General features: G+C 39.1%; 1 protein-coding gene across 6 annotated transcripts in view; it reads right to left on the bottom strand.

Annotated features, from left to right (window-relative positions):
* The window catches only part of CEP83 (centrosomal protein 83), a 146,889-nt gene that overhangs the window by 64,397 nt on the left and 58,874 nt on the right, over positions 1-23,618 (bottom strand). For all 6 annotated transcript variants that reach the window (XR_009689945.1, XR_009689946.1, XM_061125843.1 and 3 more), the window contains exons 2-3: positions 16,359-16,632; positions 15,796-15,946 (exon numbers count right to left, since the gene is read on the bottom strand). Coding sequence is in view for 4 of the 6 variants with exons in the window: in XM_061125843.1 (XP_060981826.1) it covers positions 15,796-15,946; positions 16,359-16,531 (324 nt within the window). In the remaining 2 variants the exon portion in view is untranslated. The remainder of the gene's footprint in view (positions 1-15,795; positions 15,947-16,358; positions 16,633-23,618) is intronic.

The following is a 23,618-nucleotide window of genomic DNA, read 5'->3' on the forward strand; positions in this document are numbered from 1 at the left end:
CAAGACCAAATATGCCTGTTACTCCAGGCATCTCTTGACTTCCTACTTTTGCATTCCAGTCCCCTATAATGAAAAGGACATCTTTTTTTGGGTATTAGTTGTAGGACATCTTGTAGGTCTTCATAGAACCGTTCAACTTCAGCTTCTTCAGCATTACTGGTCCGGGGCACAGTTGGATTACTGTGATACTGAATGGTTTGCCTTGGAAACAGAGATCATTCTGTTGCTTTTGAGACTGCATCCAAGTACTGCTTTTTGAACTCTTTTGTCGACTATGATGACTATTCCATTTCTTCTAAGGGATTCTTGCCCACAGTAGTAGATATAATGGTCATCTGAGTTAAATTCACCCATTCCAGTCCATTTTAGTTCACTGATTCCTAAAATGTTGACGTTCACTCTTGCCATCTCCTGTTTGACCACTTCCAGTTTGCCTTGATTCATGGACCTAACATTCCAGGTTCCTATGCAATATTGCCCTGCATTGCACTTTCCTTCCATCACCAGTCACATCCACAACTGGGTGTTGTTTTTGCCTTGGCTCCATCTCTTCATTCTTTCTGGAGTTATTTCTCCACTGATCTCCAGTAGCATACTGGGCACCTACTGACCTGGGGAGTTCATCTTTCAGTGTCCTATCTTCTTGCCTTTTCAAATTGTTCATGGGGTTCTCAAGGCAAGAATACTGAAGTGGTTTGCCATTTCCTTCTCTAGTAGACCACGTTTTGTCAGAATTCCCCACCACAACATGTCCATCTTGGATGGGTGGCGCTAAATGGCATGGTTCATAGTTTCCTTGAGTTAGACAAGGCTGTGGTCCATGTGATCAGATTGGTTAGTTTTCTGTGACTGTGGTTTTCAATCTGTGTGCTCTCTGATGGAGAAGAATAAGAGGCTTATGGAAGATTCCTGATGGGAGAGACTGACTCTCAGGGGAAAACTGAGTCTTATTCTGATGGACGGGGCCATGCTCAGTATATCTTTACTCTAATATTCTGTTGATGGGCAGTGCTGTGTTCTCTCCCGGTTATCTACCTGGGGCCAAACTATGGTGGAGGTGATGAAGGTAATGGTGACCTTCTTCAAAACGTCCCATGCATGCTCTCAGTGCCCCCACCCTCTAGCAGGCTGCCGCTGACCCACGCCTCTACCAGAGACTCCTGGACACTCACAGCTAAGTCTGGGTCAGTCTCTTGTGGAGTCACTGCTCCTTCCTCCTGGGTCCTGGTGCACCCAAGGTTCTGTTTGTGCCCTCCAAGAGCCTGTTTTCCCTGTTTAAGTTCTGGAGGCTCTGTGGTGGGGTTAATGGCAACCTCCTCCAAGAGGGCTTATGCCATGCCCAGGTCTGCTGCATCCAGAGCCCCTGTCCCTGCAGTAGTCCACTGCTGACCTGGACCTCTGCAGGAGACACTCAAACACAGTTCTGTCTCAGTCTCTGTGGGGTCTCTGGGTCCTGGGGTTTGTTTGAGCCCTCTGAGCATCTCTGGCAGGTATGGGGTTTGATTCTAAATGCAATTTCACTCCTCCTACCATCTTGTTGTAGGGCTGCGCAAAAAGGTCATTCAGGTTTTTCTGTAAGCTGTAAGGGAAAAACTCAAATGAACTTTTTGGCCAACCCAATAATTTAAAAAGAATATATAAATTTTATTTGGATCCTTTTTCAAACAAACCAACTTTAAAAACAACAAAGAAACAAAACTGAGAATATTAGGAATATCTTAAAGAAAACATAACGTTAAAAGGTTTTAAGAAAAGTACTTTTAGGTATGGAAACAGTATTGTGGCTATGCCTCCAAGGAACTGCTCAGGTATATAAAAGAGAAATGTACTAACATATCTAGGGTTGACATGATATGATTAGGTTCAAAATAATCCAGGGGGGTTGAAAGAGAGAGGCAGTATGTTAGAAAACAAGACAACACTGGCTCCAAGAGGGTAATTACGTATGCTTACATATGTAACTGGTGATGGGTACATGGGGATGCATCATCCCACTCTCTATATTTTTGTAGTTGCTTCAGATTTCTATAATTAAAAGTTAATTAAAACAAAAGTCCTTTCACTTCAAGCAGATGGAATAGAGACCAGCTTTATTCCCTTGTCTGAAACAAAAGATTGAACAAAAATCAAACAATGGTTTTCAAGACGCTGCACATGATGAAGCAACAAACATCCCTAAGAGACAGAAAACAAAGAAGCTGAGCTTTGCTAAAAGCTTCCAGGCTGTGACAAAGGAAGAGTCTGATGGATCCCAACTTAAGGAGACAGAACCAAGGCTCCAGGGAGACTAGTGTAGCTAGAGTCAAAGACTGAGTAACAGAGAGGAGGGTAGCAGGGAAAGAAAATGATGGAGATCTGCAAAATGACCTCTCGACTCATTCAGTATTGATCAGGAATGTAAGTATGTAAGGAAAATACCTAAGGTCAGGAAGAAATCCACCTGAAAGGATTAGAAGAATGGACTACTCAGAGCTCATGTAGAGTTCCCTCTCCCAGAAGCCACACTTAAAGCTTCATTTCACAGAGATATGAGTAGAATACTCAGAAGAGTCTCAGCAGTGAGAAATAATCAGCACTAAACACTAAACTTCTCTCACTTAACAAATCTTAAAGGCAAGACCCAGAATGACAAAACTGTTTCCAAAGAACTGTGTCCCAAAACAAAGATCAAGAATATTTACCAGAATACAAAAATATCTAGCATGCAACAAAATAAAATTCATAATGTCTAGAAACCAATAAATATTTACCAGGCATAAAGACTTAAGAATAAATTTCACCAAGGAGGTGAAAAACCTGTACACTGAAAACCGTAAGGCACAGATGAGAAAAACTGAAGATACTAAAAAATGGAAAGATATTTCATGCTCATGGATTGAAATAATAGTTAAAATATGCATACTAACCAAAGCAATCTACAGATTCAGTGCAACCCTTACAAAATCCTAATGGCAGATTTCACAGAACTACAATAATTTTTAAGTTTGTATGGAACCATGAAAGACTCTAAATAGCCAAAACAACCTTGAGAAATAAGAACAAAGCCAGAGGTATCATATTCTCTGGTTTCAAACTATACTACAAAGCTACAGTAATTAAAACAGTATGGTACTGGCACAAAAACAGATATGTGGGTCAATGGAACAGAACACAGAGAGCCCAGAAACAAACCCATGTATATGTGGATAATTAACTTATAACAAAAGAAGAAAGAAACATGATGGAGAAAGGATAGTCTCTTTAATAAACAATGCTGGGAAAACTGGACTGCCACATGAAACAGAATAAAACCAGACCACTATCTTATACCATACACAAATTAACTCAAAATAAAGATGTGAATTCATCAAAACCTGAAACCATAATATTTATAGAAGAAAACACAGATGGTAACCTCATTAATGTTAATTTTTACCAATGTTTTAGTAGATTAGACTCTAAAGGAAAGGGAAACAAAAGCAAAAACAAACAAATATCAAATTGAAAAGCTTCTGCACAGCAAAGGAAACCATAAACAAAACAAAAGGAAACCTACTGAATAGGAGAAATTATTTGCAAATCACATACTACCAAGGGGTTAATATCCAAAATATATTATAGAACTTATACAACTTAACACTAAAAAGCCAAGCAACCCAATTTAAAAATAGGCAGAGAATCTGAGCAGATATTTTTCCAAAGACAACACACAAGTGGCCAACAGGTACATGAAAGATACTTAACATCACTAATTATCAGGAACCTGCAAGCAAAAACCACAATGAGATATCATTGTGATATCAACCAATGAGACCAATGAGATATCAACCTAAGTGTCTACTGATGGATAAAAAGATAAAGAGAACATGAAATACATACACACACACAAAACTTCTCAGCCATAAAGAATGAAATCCTGCCATTTATAACATGGTTGGATCTTGAGGGTATGATGCTAAGTGAAGTAAGTTAGACAAAAAGACAAATACCATATGATTTGATTTATATGTGGAATCAAAACACAAACACATGCACATACCAATGGATAAACAAAACAAAAACAAACTAACAGATCCAAAGAACAGATACTAGTTACTAGAAAAGAAGGAAGTTGGGAGATGGGTGATTTGGGAGATGGGTGAGTTGGGAGATGAAGAGGATCAACTGTATGGTGATGAATGGTAACTAGACTTGTCGGGGGTAATAACCTTGTAGTGCAAACAGATGTTGAACCATAATGCTGTACACGTGGAACTTAAATACAAATAAAAAATATTTTTTAATTTAGCAGACATATAAAGAAGCCTGAAAAAAAAGACTAGGTTGGTGCAATAGTAATTGTGGTTTTGGACCCTGAATTTTCAATCAGTATAACTAGGCTCAAACACATATTTATTAATCAAAATAGGAACATAATAATAATCAACATACTTTTGCCAACGAGAAATACATTTATTCCTGCAGCAAAAAAAAATCAGTGCTTCAGGATTCGATCAACTCTTGGAAAGCATTTTCTGCATCCTGCTGGTTGTGGAAGCATTTTCCCTGCAAAAAGTTGTCAAGATGCTCAAAGAAGTGGTAGTCAGTTGGAAGGCAAGAGGTCAGGTGAATATAGTATAGATGAGGCAAAATTTAGTAGCCCAGTTTGTTCAACTTTTGAGGCACTGGTTGTACACCATGTGATTGGGCACGTCACAGAGAAGAACTGGGCCCTTTCTGTTGACCAATGCTGGCTGCAGGCACCGCAGTTTTTGGTGCATCTCAACAACTTGCCTAACATACTTCTCAGATGTAATGATTTTGCTGGTATTCAGAAAGCTGTAGAGAATCAGACCAGCAGCAGACCACTAAACAGTGACCATGACCCTTTTCTTGGTGCAAGTTTGGCTTTGGAAAGGACTTCAGAGCTTCTTCTCAGTCCAACTGCTGAGCTGATTGTCACCAACTTTCGTATACAATCCAGTTTTCATTACATGTCACAATCTGATCAAGAAATAGTTCGTTGCTGTGTAGAACAAGAGAAGATGACACTTCAGGACAATTTTTTTGATTTGCAGTCAGCTCATGAGGCACCCACTTACCAAGCTTTTTCACCTTCCCACCTGCTTCAAATGCCAAACAACCAAAGAATAGTCGACACTAAGTTCTCGGGCAACTTCTCGTGTAATTGTAAAAGGATCAGCTTGGATGATTCTCTCATCTGGCTGTTGGTCAACTTCCAATGGCCGACCACTACTCTCCTCATCTTCAAGAGGCTCATCATCTTTGCAAAACTTCTTGAATCACTGCTTCACTATATGCTCATTAGCAGTTCCTGGGCCAAATGTGCTGTTGATGTTGTGAGCTGTCTCCACTGCTTACGACCCATTTTGAACTTGAATAAGAAAATCACTGGAATTTGTTTTTGTCTAATATTAAATCCATAGTCTAAAATACATATAAAATAAACAGCAAGCAATAATTCATTAGAAAAAACATTAAGCAAGAAATGCACAATAATGTATAACATAACCACATTTAAGAATGTACTCCAATATCAAACAGCAAATGCAACAATGCAAAACCACAATTACTTTTGCACCAGTCTAATAATACCTACAATAGGAAAAGAAAACCACTCAAAAACCACCCCGAGATGCATGAGACAAGTGCTTGGGCCTGGTGCACTGGGAAGACCCAGAGGAATCAGGTGGAGAGGGAGGTGGGAGGGGGGATCGGGATGGGGAATACGTGTAACTCTATGGCTGATTCATATCAATGTATGACAAAACCCACTGAAATGCTGTGAAGTAATTAGCCTCCAACTAATAAAAAAAAAAAAAAAAAAAAAAAACCACCCCGAGTGATGGAGATCTTAACATTAGCAAAAACATTAAAATAGTTATTATAACTGAATTCCACATGAAGTTACAGTAAAGAATAAACACGTCAAGGAAAACATGAATAAGATCAAAATTGGACTTCAGGATAAAAACTACAATTTCTGAGATGGAAAATGCACTATGAAATCACTAGCAGATTAGACACTACAGGAAAAAAGATTAGAGAACTTGAAAGACATGAAAACAGAAACTATTCCAAATGAAATAGAGAGACAAGAAAGATTAAAGATAAAGACAACATCAGTGAATTACGGGAGAACTTTAAGTGGCCTAAAAGCAGTTCCCAAAGGAAATCAAACAGGAGGCAGAAAAAAATATTTCGAAAAGCAGTATCTAAAATTTTTCTAAATTTGATGAAAACTATAAACTTATAGACCCAAGAAGCTCAAAAAACCTCGGTACCAGAAACATGAAGAAATGTCCAATGGGAAGTAAACCAAACTACTGAAAACCAGCAATAAAGAAAAAAATTTAAGAGCTGACAAGAAGAAAAGATATATTAGATAAACAGAACAAAGATAAAAATGACAACAAATGTCTTAGGTGACACTTAAGTGAGAAGACAGAAGAGCAACATGTTAAAGTATTAAGGGGAAAAACTGTCAACCCAGAATTCAAAACTCAACAGAAGTATCTTTAAACACCATTTATATATAAAAGTTGAGGACTTGCCTGGTGGTGCAGTACATAAGAAACTGCTTGCCAAGGCAAGGGACATGGGTTTGAGCCCTGTTCCAGGAAGATTCCACACACCGTGGAGCAACTAAGCCCATGCATTACAACTACTGAGCCTGAGCTCTAGAGCCCGCAGGCCACAGCGACTGAGCCCCACGTGCCCAGAGCCTGTGCTCCGTAGCAAGAGAACCCACCACAATGAGAAGTCCAAGCACTGCAACCAAGAGTCAGCTCTGCTCTCTGCAAACAGACAAAGCCACTAAGCAATGAAAAGCCACTGCAGTCAAATAAATAATAAAAGCTGAAAAAATTCTCACCAGTATTTCTGCATTATAATGAATTTTTAAGTCCTTAAGATGTCAAATACAACACCCAGTTGGGCATGAGACTGGTGATGGAAATAAAGTCCAATGCTGTAAAGAGCAATACTGCATAGAAAACTGGAATGTTAGCTCCATGAATCAAGGCAAATTGGAAGTGGTCATACAGGAGATGGCAAGCGTGAACGTCGACATTTTAGGACTCAGTGAATTAAAATGGACTGGAATGGGTGAATTTAACTCAGATCACCATTGTATCTACTACTGTGGGCAAGAATCGCTTAGAAGAAATGGAGTAGTCATTACAGTCAACGAAAGAGTCCAAAATGTAGTACTTGGATGCAGTCTCAAAAACGACAGAATGATCTCTGTTCGTTTCCAAGGCAAACCATTCAATATCACAGTAATCCAAGTTTATGCCCCGACCAGTAATACTGAAGAATCTGAAGTTGAACCATTCTATGAAAACCTGCAAGACGTTCTACAACTAATACCCAAAAAAAGATGTCCTTTTCATTATACAGGACTGGAATGCAAAAGTAGGAAGTCAAGAAACACCTGGAGTAACAGGCAAACTTGGCCATGGAGTACAGAATGAAACATGGCAAAGTCTCATAGAGTTTTGCCAAGAGAACGCACTGGTCATAGCAAACACCCTCTTCCAACAACACAAGAGAAGACTCTACACATGGACATCACCAGATGGTCAATACTGAAATCAGATTGATTATATTCTTCGTAGCCAAAGTGGAGAAGCTCTATACAGTCAGCAAAAACAAGACTGGGAGCTAACTGTGGCTCGGATTATGAACTCCCTATTGCCAAATTCAGGCTTCAATTGAAGAAAGTAGGGAAAACCACTAGACCATTCAGGTAGGACCTAAATCAAATCCCTTATGACTATACAGTGGAAGTAACAAATAGAATCAAGGGATTAGATTTGATAGAGTGCCTGAGAACTATGGATGGAGGTTCATGACGTTGTACAGGAGGCAGGTATCAAGACTGTTCCTGAGAAAAAGAAAGGCAAAAAGGCAAAATGGTTGTCTGAGGAGGCCTTACAAAGAGCTGTGAAAAGAAAAGAAGTGAAAGGCAAAGGAGAAAATGGAAAGATAAACTCATCTGAATGCAGAGTCCCAAGGAATAGCAAGGAGAGATAAGAAAGCCCTCCTCAGTGATCAATGCAAAGAAATAGAGGGAAACAAAAGAATGGGAAAGACTAGAGATCTCTTCAAGACAATTAGTGATACCAAGGGAACATTTTAGGCAAAGATGGGCACAATAAAGGACAGAAGTGGTATGGATTTAACAGAAGTAAAAGGTATTAAGAAGAGGTGGCAAGAATACACAGAAGAACTATACAAAAAAGATCTTCATGAGCCAGATCACCACAATGGTGTGATCACTCACCTAGAGCCAGACATCCTGGAATGTGAAGTCAAGTGGGCCTTAGGAAGCATCACTATGAACAAAGCTAGTGGAGGTGATGGAATTCCAGTTGAGCTATTTCAACTCCTAAAAGATGATGCTGTGAAAGTGCTGCACTCAATATGCCAGCAAATTTGGAAAACTCCTCAGTGGCCTCAGGACCAGAAAAGGTCAGTTTTCATTCCAATCCCAAAGAAAGGCAATCCCAAAGAATGCTCAAACTACTGCACAGATGCACTCATCTCACACACTAGTTAAGTAATGTGAAAAATTCTTCCAAGCCGGGCTTCAATAGTATGTGAACCATGAACTTTCAGGTGTTCAAGCTGTATTTAGAAAAGGCAGAGGAACCAGAGATCAAATTGCCAGCATATGCTGGATCATCAAAAAAGCAAGAGAATTCCAGAAAAACATCTACTTCTGCTTTATTGACTATGCCAAAGCCTTTGACTGTATGGATCACAACAAACTGGAAAATTCTTCAAGAGATTGGAATACCAGACCACCTGATCTGCCTCCTGAGAAACCTGTATGTAGGTCAAGAAGCAACAGTTAGACATGGAAGAACAGACTGTTTCCAAACAAGGAAAGGAGTATGTCAAGACTGTGTATTGTTGTCCTGCTTATTTAACTTATCTGCAGAGTACATCATGCAAAATGCTGGGCTAGATGAAGCACAAGGTGGAATCAAGGCTGCTGGGAGAAATATCAATTAGCTCAGATGTGTAGATGACACCACCCTTATGGCTGAAAACAAAATGGAACTAAAGATCCTCTTGATGAAAGTCAAAGAGGAGAGTGAAAAGGCTGGCTTAAAACTCAATGTTCAAAAAACTAAGATCATGGCATCTGATCCCATGACTTCATGGCGAATAGATGGGGGGAAAATGGAAATCTTGAGAGACTTTATTTTCTTGGGCTCCAAAATCACTGCAGATGGTGACTGCAGCCACGAAATTAAAAGACGCTTGCTCCTTGGAAGAAAAGTTATGAGCAACCTAGACAGCCTATTAAAAAGCAGAGACATGACATTACCAGCAAAGGTCCATCTTGTCAAAGCTATGGTTCTTCCAGTAATCATGTACGGATGTGACAGTTGGACCATAAAGAAGACTGAGCACTAAAGACCTGATGCTTTTGAACTGTGTGGTGTGGGAGAAGACTCTTGAGAGTCCCTTGGACTGCAAGGAGATCAAAACAGTCAATGCTAAAGGAAATCAACCTGAATATTCATTGGAGGGACTGATGCTAAAGCTGAAGCTCCAATACTTTGGCCACTTGATGCAAAGAGCCAACTCACTGGAAAAGACCTTGATGCTGGGAAAGACTGAAGTCTGTGAGGAGAAATGGACGACAGAGGATGAGATGGTTGGTTGGCATCACTGACTCAAGGGACATGAGTTTGAACAAGCTCCAGGAGATGGTGAATGACAAGGAAGCCTGGTGTGCTGCAGACCATGGCACAGCAGAGAGTCAGACCTAACTGTGCAGCTACACAATAACAACACCCATCACATTTCATATTAGTAGGTATTAGTTGTGACATTTTCCTGCAATCACTCAATAGCACCAACTGTTTATTTCTGCTTATCTAGTGCTTGTAACAGTAAGGTTTTATTAATATTGGACGCATGGGTTGATAAGAGTCTAAAGCCATCTTTCAAGTCACGCAATACAGTATGACAGTGTCATCCAATTCATGGGTTCCTTTGACAGCAGTGTTTGTTGTTCAGTATCTTCTTGAAATCTTCCATTGTTGGGAATATAACCACATTAGCCTCCACCATGCTTACTGTTTCATTCCCTGGTGAACGTATTTAGGTTTAAAAATCTCAGAAACACGAGTTGAAGAGGGAAATAAAATTTGAACCTTTAGAATTGTTAGATTAATTTGTTTTGCAAAGATTGAGTCCTACATGAATGCAATCTCTGGGCACTAAACCAAAGGTATTCAAATTACTGTTTTCAGACATTGAAAATGTAATTACTCTGTTTCTTGAAAGTAACATGTAGACATGCTTATTTGTAACAAGCACATACAAAATAGCCTAAAAAGACTAGAGTGGCTATATTAATATCAGATAGAATAGACTTCAAGACAAAGATTATTATGAAAGATAAAAAGAATATTTTTATAACCCCAAAAGGGTCATTTCATCAGGAAGGTTATGACCTTCAGCAAACAGTTACATTTTTATGCCTTCATTTACTCATGTGATAAAGGGCATAAACGTTGTTTTCTAACAGGGATTGTTGTGAGGACTGATGAGATAAAAATAACCTGTATATTTTTAGTATAGTGTCTGGCACCTAGTAGATACTCATAAACGATGGCAATTTTTATTCTCTTTGAATACAGACTCCATGAGGGCAGGAATTGTTTTTAGTGTTCTGTAGTGGTGCCTAGCAAGCATTTTTTTATATGAATGACATGAATAAATAAATGAGCGAGTCAGAATTATTCTATTCATATATGTTGTACTTGTTGTTTCATAGGTACCTAGATAGATAGAGCCTTAGTATTTTAGAGTTGATAGTCTAGTTCTCTTTCATATCTGCAGTGAGTTGAGTTGTGTCCTCTCAAAAGATACGTTTTAATTCCCAGTACCTCAGAATGTGACCTTATTTGGAAATAAAGAGTTTTGCAGATGAAAAGGTAATACTGAAGTATGGTGGGCCGTTAATCAAATATGACTGATGTCCTTATAAGACGGTAGACAGAAATATGTGGGTGGGGAGCGGGGTGGGGCAGAGAGAATGTCCTATGATGGCAGAAGTAGCAGTTGAAGTCCTGCAAGCTGCCAGGAAATGCCAAGGATTGTCAGCATATCAACAGAAGCTAGGACAAGGCAAGAAGTATTCTTCCTACAGTTTTCAGAGGAAACATGGCCTAGCTGACAACTTGATTTTGGACTTCTGGCCTCCAGAACTGAGGCAGTAAATTTCAAAGCAGAATTCCTATTTCAAACGTCTATGACACAGGGCTCTTCATTCTGTGCTTCACTGCTCTCAGTGTTAGAGAACCTAGAGAACCTTGTAAAGTGATCCACTTCCATTTATGGATTGGAGTATGTGAAGCATTTTCTTTCATGTTGAAATGAACTCACCCTCCCTATATCGCCTTCCTATTGTTTCTTGTAGTGTTCCTTTCCTGTGTATTTGTGTGCTAAGTGTTTCCTTCCTGTCCAACTCTTTGCGACTCTATGAACTGTAACCCACCAGCCTCCGCTGACCAGGGGATTCTCCAGTCAGGAATACTGGAGTTGGTTGCCATGCTCTCCTTCACTGGATCTTCCCAAACCAGGGACTGAACATGCATCTCAATGTCTCCTGCACTGGCAGGCAGGTTCTTTACCACTAGCACCACCTGTGTTCCTTGGACCTACACAAAAAAACTCTAGGTATTTCTCCATGTGATAACTTCCCAAATGTTTGCTGATAAATAAAATTTATCTGGTAAAGTTTCTGTTTTTCAATATAAACATATCTGGTTTCTGTGTGATATTTACCTGGCAAAAATAACTGAAAGAAACATCTATACATAAATACACATATTGAAGCAATTTAGCTATTTGCTTAATGGGTATTTGCAATTTGTACAAATTGTGAGTTGAGTAAAGGTAAGTAAATTCAACAAAATAAAATCAGCAAGAAATACTTCAGTCAAGGTTTTATGAAAGATGATTATTTTAAAAATACACATGTTATTATATTGTTGACTTGCAAAATGCCTTTTCTGATTTAAAATTTATTATCTCTTTGGCTTTCATAAAAAAACAATATAAAAGACATTCATTTAAAGAATATTCTGCATCACTTGTGTAGTTGTAGTGATTGGGGATGAAAACAGTGCCTAGTTCATAGGATAATTTTAAAGGTACAGTGAGTCAATGCATAGACATTGTTCATACAATGCTTTGATGTCATAAGTGGTTAGAACAAGTTAGCTATTACATTGTTATTATGTAGCATGTTAACAAAACCTTTCCTAAAAAAATGGGAGTCATCTTATGTATTTTTGATAATTACCAAACATATACATCCTTTCTTTGTGCCTGGTAATGCAAACTGTGTAACCCATATATTTCCTGTATTATTTGGCTGCTAGGAAGCTCAGAGCAAAATTTATTACTCAGTTTCTCATTAATTTCTTAAGAATCTCTGGTACAGCGATATTTGCCCCATTAAATCAAAGCATTCTTTGAAAAAACTGGTCTGTATAGTATTATAGTATTTAATAGGACAAACGTTGGAGTGTTGAAGATTTGTTTTTATAGATTTAATGTAGGTAATGAAACATAGATGGTTATATGATGAAGCATTCTTTTAGGTTTGTTTTGAGACAAGTAGTGGCAGTAATTCCATTAAAAATCTAAGACACAGCATAATATCCTCCTAATTTGGCATCAGTTTAACCCTCTAATTCTGTGTCTGGAGTATGTCGGCTTTGAGAAAGAGGGAGAAGGGAGGAAGATAGTTGTTTTTTTTTTAATGTGTCTGCTTGTTGTTAATAACTTGCTTATGAAGTAGTCTTTACCATAGTTAGAGACCTCACAAGACTGATTTCAGTGTTGTTTTTTCCTTTGTGGAGACTTATTTTTCCATCAGTATCATTTATCCGTCATCTTCAATTCAGTTCCTCAGATGTGTACGACTTTTGTGACCCCATGCACTGTAGCATGCCAGAACTCCCTGTCCTACACCAACTCCCAGAGCTTACTCAAACTCATGTCCATTGAGTTGGTGATGGCATCCAATCATCTCATCCTCTGTAGTCCTCGTCTCCTCCCATCTTCAATCTTTCCCAGCATCAGGGACTTTTCCAGTAAGTCAGTTCATTGCATCAGGTGGCCAAAGTATTGGAGTTTCAGCTTCAGCATCAGTCCTTCCAATGAACATTCAGGTCTGATTTCCTTTAGGATGGACTGGTTGGATCTCCTTGCAGTCTAAGGGATTCTCGAGAGTCTTCTCCAACACCACAGTTCAAAAGCATCAATTCTTCGGTTCTCAGCTTTATGGTCCAACTCTCACATCCATACATGACTACTAGAAAAACCATAGCCTTGACTAGACGGACCTTTGTTGACAAAGTAATGTCTCTGCTATTTAATCTGTTGTCTATGTTGCTCATAACTTTTCTTCCAAGGAACAAGTGTCTTTCAATTTCATGGCTGCAGTCACCATCTGCAGTGATTTTGGAGCCCAAAATAACAAAGTCTGCCACTGTTTCCCCATCTATTTTCCATGAAGTGACGGGACCGGATGCCATGATCTTAATTTTCGGAATGTTTGAGGTTTAAGCCAACTTTTTCACTCTCCTCTTTCACTTTCATCAAGAGGCTCTTTAATTCTTCTTCACTTTCTGCCATAAGGGTCATCTGCATACTGAGGTTATTGATATTTTTCACAGCAATTTTGATTCCTGCTTGTGCTTCTTCCAGCCCAGCATTTCTCATGATGTACTCTGCATATAAGTTAAATAAGCAGGGTGACAACATACAGCCTTGACATACTCCTTTTCCTATTTGGAACCAGTCTGTTGTTCCATGTCTTGTTCTAACTGTTGCTTCCTGACCTGCATACAGATTTCTCAAGAGGCAGGTCAGGTGGTCTGGTATTCCCATCTCTTTCAGAATTTTCCACAGTTTATTGTGATCCATATAGTTAAAGGCTTTCACGTAGTCAATAAAGTAGAAATAGATGTTTTTCTGGAATTCTCTTGCTTTTTCAATGATCCAGCGGATGTTGGCAATTTGATCTCTGGTTCCTCTGCCTTTTCTAAATACAGCTTGAACATCTGGAAGTTCACGGTTCATGTACTGTTGAAGCCTGGCTTGAAGAATTTTGAGCATTATTTAACTAGTGTGTGAGATGAGTGCATCTGTGCAGTAGGTTGAGCATTCTTTGAGATTGCCTTTCTTTGGGATTGGAATGAAAACTGACCTTTTCTGGTCCTGAGGCCACTGAGGAGTTTTCCAAGTTTGCTGGCAGAGAGAGTGCAGCACTTTCACAGCATCATCTTTTAGGAGTTGAAATAGCTCAACTGGAATTCTATCACCTCCACTAGCTTTATTCGTAGTGATGCTTCCTAAGGCCCACTTGACTTCACATTCCAGGATGTCTGGCTCTAGGTGAGTGATCACAGCTTCATGATTATCTGGGTCGTAAAGATCTTTTTTGTACAGTTCTTCTGTGTATTCTTGCCACCTCTTCTTAATATCTTCTGCTTCTGTTAAGTACATACCATTTTTGTCCTTTATTGAGCCCATCTTTGCATGAAATGTTTCCTTGGTATCTCTAATTTTCTTGAAGAAATCTCTAGTCTTTCCCATTCTTTTGTTTTCCTCTATTTCTTTGCACTGATCACTGAGGAAGGCTTTCTTATCTCTCCTTGCTATTCTTTGGAACTCTGCATTCAAATGGGTATATCTTTCCTTTTCTCCTTTGTTTTACAATGTCTTTACAATTGCTGTACAATGTCACAAACCTCCATCCATAGTTCTTCAGGCACTCTATCAGATCTAACTCCTTGAATATGCTTGTTGCTTCCACTTGCATAATCCTAAGGGATTTGATTTAAGTCATACCTGAATAGTCTAGCAGTTTTCCCTACTTTCTTCAATTTAAGTCTGAATTTGGCAATAAGGAGCTCATGATCTGAGCCACAGTCAGCTCCTGGTCTTGTTTTTGCTGACTGTATAGAGCTTCTCCATCTTTGGCTACAAAGAATATAATCAATCTGATTTTGGTGTTAACCATTTGGTGATGTCCATGTGTAGAGTTGTCTCTTGTGTTGTTGGAAGAGGGTGTTTGCTATGACCAGTGCAGTCTCTTGGCAAAGCTCTTGCTAGCCTTTGCCCTGCTTCATGCTGTACTCCAAGGCCAAACTTACCTGTTACTCCAGGTATCTCCTGACTTCCTACTTTTGCATTCCTATCCCCTAAGATGGAACGGACATCTTTTTGGTGTAAGTAACAAGCATGAGATAAGCAGAAATCAACCACTAGTGCTACTGAGCAATTACAGTAAAATATCACAACTAATACCTACCAATTTAAAATCTGACAGGTAGCTGTGCTCTACTTTTTGAGCAAATAGAAAATGAATGGTGTAAAAAAACATGAAAAGAAACTGTAGTTAGTTCTTTAGTATCAACTATCTGTTACTTGAGAAACTCCACAGAAATTTAGAAAATCTTTATTTTTAAAGTATGTTTAACTGTGAATTTTTATCAATTCAGACAGGCCTTTCCTCCAATTATTCTTAAGAGTAAGATAGTATTTAAATCAGAACAGAAAATATAATAAAAATTTACACAAAAGTTTTGTGGCTGATTTCTACAGAGTAGCTAACATTCTAAAGTATATGAAAGAAGATTACATTATACCACTGGAGATACAACAAAATACTCATTATGGATACAGAGAGAACTTACCAAATTTACCAAAATGACATATGTATCTCCACTAAACATCTGACTAATTTACACTAATTTGAATATATTTTCTTACCTGCAGCTTCATCTCTTCTAAGTCTTTAGTTTTCGCTACTAATTCTCCTCGTACCTCTTCAAGCAGCAGCTGAAACTTTTCCTGGTGAGTTTGCTTTTCCTTTAATAGGCGCTTGAGTTCATTCTGTGAATTTACATACTCATTTTGCAACCTGAGTTTTAGAAAAAGAAGAATTTAAGTGTATCCATTGTTTTTTAATTGTATTACCTTAAAGTCAACCAACACTACGGAACAAGATCAACATCATATATTCTATTTAAACTTCCAAATATCATTGCTTTACCAACTGTCATTTAACTATTAACACTGTAATTTCTGGATACAACTTTACTTTGAAGGAAAAAAAAATGTAGCCACCTATATACATAAATTTTATATCCCACTTTCAAAATGACTTTAATAAATTTATAATCCACTTGATTTAAAGAACATTTATTGTATTCAAAAAGTTTTAAATGTATATTGTACATTATAACAAAATTATACTGTGTGTTCCAGAGCAAATATTCAGACAAAATAAACATTTTTAATCAAGCCTCTCACCTCCAAATTTAAATAATTACCTTGCGTGTTCAGTTTTCAGAGTCTGATAATTATTTTTATGATGTTCACATCGTAATCGTTCATCAATTAACATTTTTTGGAACTCAGCTTGAGAATGTCTCAATTCACTGTCTCCACCAGGAGGAAAAATGGTGGGAAAACCGTCCATATTGGTAACTGAGTGGACAACCATGTAAAAACAAGTTCTGGCTTTCTTAATGTCTTAGTTTTCTTTCCAAGAGTATGTTCCACTTTCTTCTTGCTAAGACAGAATCTCAGGAGGTCAAATTATCCCTGTAGAGAGACATACACTTAATGATCAGTGAACTTTTTCAGTGTTATATATTTTTATCACTTATTTCTTATCATTTCTATAACAAAATTCAATTTTCAGATTTTCAATTGTTCATAAAACAAAATTCAAAAATAAAGTTGAATCATACCTTAAAGTTTCTTTACTTCCATGCAGTTTCTGTGACCATTAAGGTCACATCTTCAAGTAGTAACCAAACTAGAAGTATTGATTCTTCCACTATAGGTAGTCCTAGATTCACATATCACCTACATTTTCTAAAGCTACTGAGGTAAATTTCAAGGGTGGATTCTGGTACAAAATCCATACTCTGAAACCAGGGGAAAAGCCATTTGGATCTTGGTAAGTGACTAGTGAGAGTCACAGTCTTAACAAAGATGAGCTTGAACATGTAATTATGTCTGTGATTAATGTTACAAAGGGTGTTTTACTTGACACAAGGAGACTGCACTCGGGCAGCAGATTCAGAGGAGAAATCAGTTAACACATAAATATTGATCATCTACGTATTACGCACTGTGCTAAGGACAGGAAACTCAATCACCTCTGTTATCCCCAAAAGCACCAATTCAGGATTATGAAAGTAACTGAAAGTTTGCTTCATCTAGAAGTAAAAAAATGACAATGGTATTCTTACTGTAGATAAAAACAAAAATTTTAATCAAAATAATTCTGCTACTTTTAACTTCATTTATCTTTCTCAAGACTATTATATATATTTTTTCCTATCTCCCTTAGTCATGGGTGATTATGAATTACCTTTCTTTACTATAAAAGACAATCTTTAGCCTACACAAATCAACCATTAAATCACTGAGTCTTGCTTGAAATACATCATTTCTGATAAATTAATGTGATGTCTACATATTACATAAGAAGACTTTTAAACTAAAAATAAGGTTGCTTTGGTTTCCTGCTTTGTCTATGAAGAATCTGCCTGCAACATAGGAGACATGAGTTCAATCCCTGGGGTTGGGAAGATACCCTGGAGAAGGAAATGGCAACCCATTCCAGTATTCTTGTGGGAAATCCCATGAACAGAAGAATCTGGCAGGCTACAGTTCACAGAGTCACAAAAAAAGTCAGACATGACTTAGCAATGAAACAACAACAAAAGTCTTTCAGGGATGCTTTACTTCTTATTCTTAGGTTTAATGAGCACAAGGATTCAACCAGGTATAATGTGCACAAGGATTCAACCTTTGAAAATGCAGAATGAACTGTTTGTAGCAGCTGCCTCAACATTATCCCATTACGAGTATACATTTTACATTTGCCACGGAATTAATAAACTAGATCATAAAACTAGCATGACTAACCCTAATTTTGATTCTGCTCTTTGATCCAAATTAATTTTTAAGAGACAGAAGCATACAATAAACGTATCTCATATTTTCTATTAATATCACTAAAATGCATTATAAGGCTTTAATTTTAATAAGCCAAAAGCTTAAACTATATTGGAAAAATCCAAAGCTCCCTTTTAGTTTTACTACTAGTGAAAGAAAGATTTCCAAACTGAGATTGTTTTTTTTTTCTTTTGTATTCCAGTTAACTTGAGTAAGGTAAATATTCTCACTGACCCCCTACCCAAAAATTAGAGTTAAATCCTCACAGAAATAAAACTTTCCTCTTGGGAACTGAAATATTCATTAGAAGTACTTACTTTCTAGGATTTAACTAATTTTAGAAAATCCCATTCTCATTCATCACCGCATTACCTCATCTCCAATTCTAGCTTCTTTGCAAACATATGTATAATTGCCCTCTTATATTTTCCCAAACCAGGAGGATTTCTCTGCTCCAAGATGATGTTTGCAAATTCATTACCTTTTTATATGTTTAAACTTCAGTGACTAATAAAGCTAGAATATACCAACACACATTACCAGTAGGTACCACAAAGAAACACATGATACACTTTCCCCTCGTACAGTAAGGGGCTTTTCCAGGTGGCTCAGTGATAAAGAATTTGCCTGCAAATGCAGGAGACACAGGAGAAATGGGTTTGATCCCTGGGTCAGGAAGATCCTCTGAAGAAGGAAATGGCAACTCACTCCAGTATTCTTGTCTGGATGATCCCATGGACAGAGGAGCCTGGCGTGCTACATTCCATGGTGTCACAAAGAGTCAGACACAACTGAGTAACTAAGCAAACATGCACGCAACACACAAAAATCACGTTGCTAATTTCCATGTGTGCATATATGTTCACAAGTGCATGCATGCACACACACACGAATCTATACTAAGCTCTCTGGAAAGTTGTTTTTGTTCAGTGGCTAAGTCATGTCTGACTCTTTGCGACCCCATGGACTGCAGCACATCAGGCTAATCTGTCCTTCATATCTCCCAGAGTCTGCTCAGATCCATGTCCAATGAATTGGTGATGCTATCTAACCATCTCATCCTCTTCCACCCTCTTCTTCTTTTGCCTTCAATCTTTCCCAGCATCAGGATCTTTTCCAGTAAGTTGGCTCTTTGATCAGGTGGCCAAATCTGCTTATTCCTTGCCCAATCTTATGAAAACAGCTGGATGAGTACCCAAATGTAATTCAGTTCAGTTCAGTCGCTCAGTCATGTCCGACTCTCTGCGACCCCATGAATCACAGCATGCCAGGCCTCCCTGTCCATCACAAACTCCTGGAGTTTACTCAAACTCATGCCCATCAAGTCAGTGATGCCATCCAGCCATCTCATCCTCTGTCGCCCCCTTCTCCTCCTGCCCCCAATCCCTGCCAGCATCAGGGTCATTTCCAACGAGTCAACTCTTCGCATGAGGTGGCCAAAGTATTGGAGTTTCAGCTTCAGCATCAGTCCTTCCAATGAACATCCCGGACCGTTTCAGGATGGACTGGTTGGATCTCCTTGTAGTCCAAGGGACTCTCAAGAGTCTTCTCCAACACCACAGTTCAAAAGCATCAATTTTTCGGTACTCAGCTTTCTTCACAGTCCAACTCTCACATCCATACATGACCACTGGATAAACCATAGCCTTGACCTGAAGGACCTTTGTTGACAAAGTAATGTCTCTGCTTTTTAATATGCTATCTAGCTTGGTCATAACTTTCCTTCCAAGGAGTAAGCCTCCTTTAATTTCATGGCTGCAATCACCATCTGCAGTGATTTTGGAGCCCCAAAAAATAAAGTCTGACACTGTTTCCACTGTCTCCCCGTCTATTTCCCATGAGGTGATGGGACCAGATGCCATGATCTTAGTTTTCTGAATGTTAAACTTTAAGCCAACTTCTTCATTCTCCTCTTTCACTTTCATCAAGAAGCTCTTTAGTTCCTCTTCACTTTCTGCCATAAGGGTGGTGTCATCTGCATATCTGAGATTATTGATATTTCTCCCAGCAATCTTGATTCCAGCTTGTGCTTCTTCCAGCCCAGGGTTTCTCATGATGTACTCTGCATAGAAGTTAAATAAGCACTGGGAAGACCCAGAGGAATCGGGTGGAGAGGGAGGTGGGAGGGGGGATCGGGATTGGGAATACATGTAAATCCATGGCTGATTCATATCAATGTATGACAAAACCCACTGGAAAAAAAAAATAATAATAATAAAAATTAAAAAAAAAAAAAACAAACAAACAAACAAAGATAAGCAGGGTGACAATATACAGCCTTCACGTACTCCTTTTCCTATTTGGAACCAGTCAGTTGTTCCATGTCCAGTTCTAACTGTTGTTTCCTGACCTGCATACAGATTTCTCAAGAGGCAGGTCAGGTGGTCTGATATTCCCATCTCCTTCAGAATTTTCCACAGTTTATTGTGATCCACGCAGTCAAAGGCTTTGGCGTAGTCAATAAAGCAGAAATAGACGTTTTACTGAAACTCTCTTGCTTTTTTGATGATCCAGCGGATATTGGCAATTTGATCTCAGAAGTGCGCCAGCCGCGACGGACTGTGCAGAAGCATGGCCGTGAGGAGCTACCCCTCACCCAAGGTCAGGGGTAGCAACCAAGAGCGCCAGGCTGCAACAGCGCAGGAGCGGCAGCCAAGAGGAGCTTCCCCACACCCGAGGTCAGGGGCGGCAGCCGAGAGAAACTACCCCACCCCAGAAGTCAGGGGCCCCTCCTGAGAGGAGCTACCCCACCTCCAAGGAACAGCTGCTGCGCGGGCGCAGGAGGGCCAAGAGGAGCTACTCCACGTTCACGGTCAGGAGGGGTGGCCGTGAGAAGATACCCCTCATCCAAGGTAAGGAGCAGCCACGAGGAGATACCTCAAGTCCAAGGTAAGAGAAACCCAAGTAAGATGGTAGGTGTTGTGAGAGGGCATCAGAGGGCAGACACACTAAAACCATAATCACAGAAAACTGGCCAATCTGATCACAGGACCACAGCCTTGTCTAACTCAATAAAACTAAGCCATGCTGTGTGGGGCCACCCAAGACGGTCGGTTCACGGTGGAGAGGTCTGACAGAATGTGGTCCACTGGGGAAGGGAATGGCAAACCACTTCAGTATTCTTGCCTTGAGAACCCCATGAACAGTTTGAAAAGGCAAGAAGATAGGACACTGAAAGATGAACTCCCCAGGTCAGTAGGTGCCCAGTATGCTACTGGAGATCAGTGGAGAAATAACTCCAGAAAGAATGAAGAGATGGAGCCAAGGCAAAAACAACACCCAGTTGTGGATGTGACTGGTGATGGAAGGAAAGTGCAATGCTGTTCAGGGCAGTACTGCATAGGAACCTGGAATGTTAGGTCCATGAATCAAGGCAAATTGGAAGTGATCAAACACGAGATGGCAAGAGTGAACATCGACATCTTAGGAATCAGCGAACTAAAATGGACTGGAATGGGTGAATTTAACTCAGATGACCATTATATCTACTACTGTGGGCAAGAATCCCTTAGAAGAAATGGAGTAGTCATCACAGTAGACGAAAGAGTTCAAAAAGCAGTATTTGGATGCAGTCTCAAAAACGACAGAAAAATCTCTGTTCGTTTCCAAGGCAAACCATTCAATATCATGGTAATTCAAGCCTATGCCCCAACCAGTAACGCTGAAGAAGCTGAAGCTGAACGGTTCTATGAAGACCTACAAGACCTTTTAGAACTAACACCCAAAAAAGATGTCCTTTTCATTATAGGGGACTGGAATGCAAAAGTAGGAAGTCAAGAAACACCTGGAGTAACAGACAAATTTGGCCTTGGAGTACGGAATGAAGCAGGGCAAAGGCTGCTAGAGTTTTGCCAAGAGAACACACTGGTCATAGCAAACACCCTCTTCCAACAACACAAGAGAAGACTCTACACATGGACATCACCAGATGGTCAACACGGAAATCAGACTGATTATATTCTTTGCAGCCAAAGATGGAGAAGCTCTATACAGTCAGCAAAAACAAGACCGGGAGCTGACTGGCTCAGATCATGAACTCCTTATTGCCAAGTTCAGACTTAAACTGAAGAAAGTAGGGATAACCATTAGACCTTTCAGGTATGACCTAAATCAAATCCCTTATGCCTATACAGTGGAAGTGAGAAACAGATTTAAGGGACAGGATCTAATAGAGAGCCTGATGAACTATGGATGGAGGTTCATGACATTGTGCAGGAGACAGGGATCAGGACCATCCCCATGGAGAGGAAATGCAAAAAGGCAAAATGGTTGTCTGAGGAGGCCTTACAAATAGCTGTGAAATGAAGAGAGGCAAAAAGCAAGGGAAAAAAGGAAAGATATTCCCATTTGAATGCAGAGTTCCAAAGAATAGCCAGGAGAGATAAGAAAGCCTTCCTCAGCGTTCAATGCAAAGACATAGAGGAAAACAACAGAATGGGAAAGACTAGAGGTCTCTTCAAAGAAAATTAGAGATACCAAGGGAACATTTCATGCAAAAATGGGCTCAATAAAGGACAGAAACGGTATGGACCTAACAGAAGCAGAAGATATTAAGAAGAGGTGGCAAGAACACACAGAAGAACTGTACAAAAAAGATCTTCACGACCCAGAGAGTTACAATGGTGTGATCACTCATGTAGAGCCGGACACCCTGGAATGTGAAGTCAAGTGGGCCTTAGAAAGTATCACTACGAACAAATGTGATTACTACATAACAATTTTCTCTGTGACATTGTTTTTAATTAAAAAAATGAAAAAAATCAGAAATAAGCTAAACTTCCATAAATAAAGGAAGGTATATCTACCCAATCATTACAAAAGATAAGTTAGATCTGTCTCCACAGTATGGTGAAGAGTATGAATGACAGATATACACACATGTTTACATACACATGAAGAGTCAATTAGTGGTACAGCAAGCTGAGAATAGTAGTAATTTCTGGGGAAATAATAAGCGGGTGACTCTCTGACAGGGAAACTTCTACTTTCAATTTTATTGTTAAATTTTATTTTTAAAAATTACAAAAATTTTTTTCAGGTAATGAACAATTCTTCTTTATATTCAAATTACCTTAAACCAAATTCAACAACTTTGCTTTCACTCTACCTTCAACATCCTTACTTTCCAGCTTTTGGTACTGATACCAATATCATGCTACCATTCATCCAAACTTACAACCCCAAAGTCTTCTCTGTTTTCTCAGTTTCCCATGCATAAACAACAAATGCTCTCTTTAAAATGCACTCCATTCTCTTCATTCCTTCTTGACTACAAAAAGCCAGACTTCTATCACCTTATAACTAGACTATTAGAGCTTTTTATTGTCCCTGTTTCCAATACTTTCTCTCTAGTCTACCCACCAAAGCACTGCCAGATTAGCAGTCAGAAATTTTTATATCACTTCCCACTCTCACTCAAAAGCCCCCCTTTATGAAACAAAATCAAAACACTTCACTCTTTCACAGCCTGGCACAGTCACCCCCATTTACCTCGTGCACTGTCATTTCCTACCATCTGCCAGGAATGTCCTGCTCCAGCCAGTCCCTGAGAAACATGCACATAACACCGCTGTTCACAGTGCTTGTCTTAGTTTGTGAACTCTACACTAACGAAAATA

This window comes from Dama dama, chromosome 3, assembly GCF_033118175.1.
Source record: "Dama dama isolate Ldn47 chromosome 3, ASM3311817v1, whole genome shotgun sequence".
Classification (NCBI taxonomy): domain Eukaryota; kingdom Metazoa; phylum Chordata; class Mammalia; order Artiodactyla; family Cervidae; genus Dama; species Dama dama.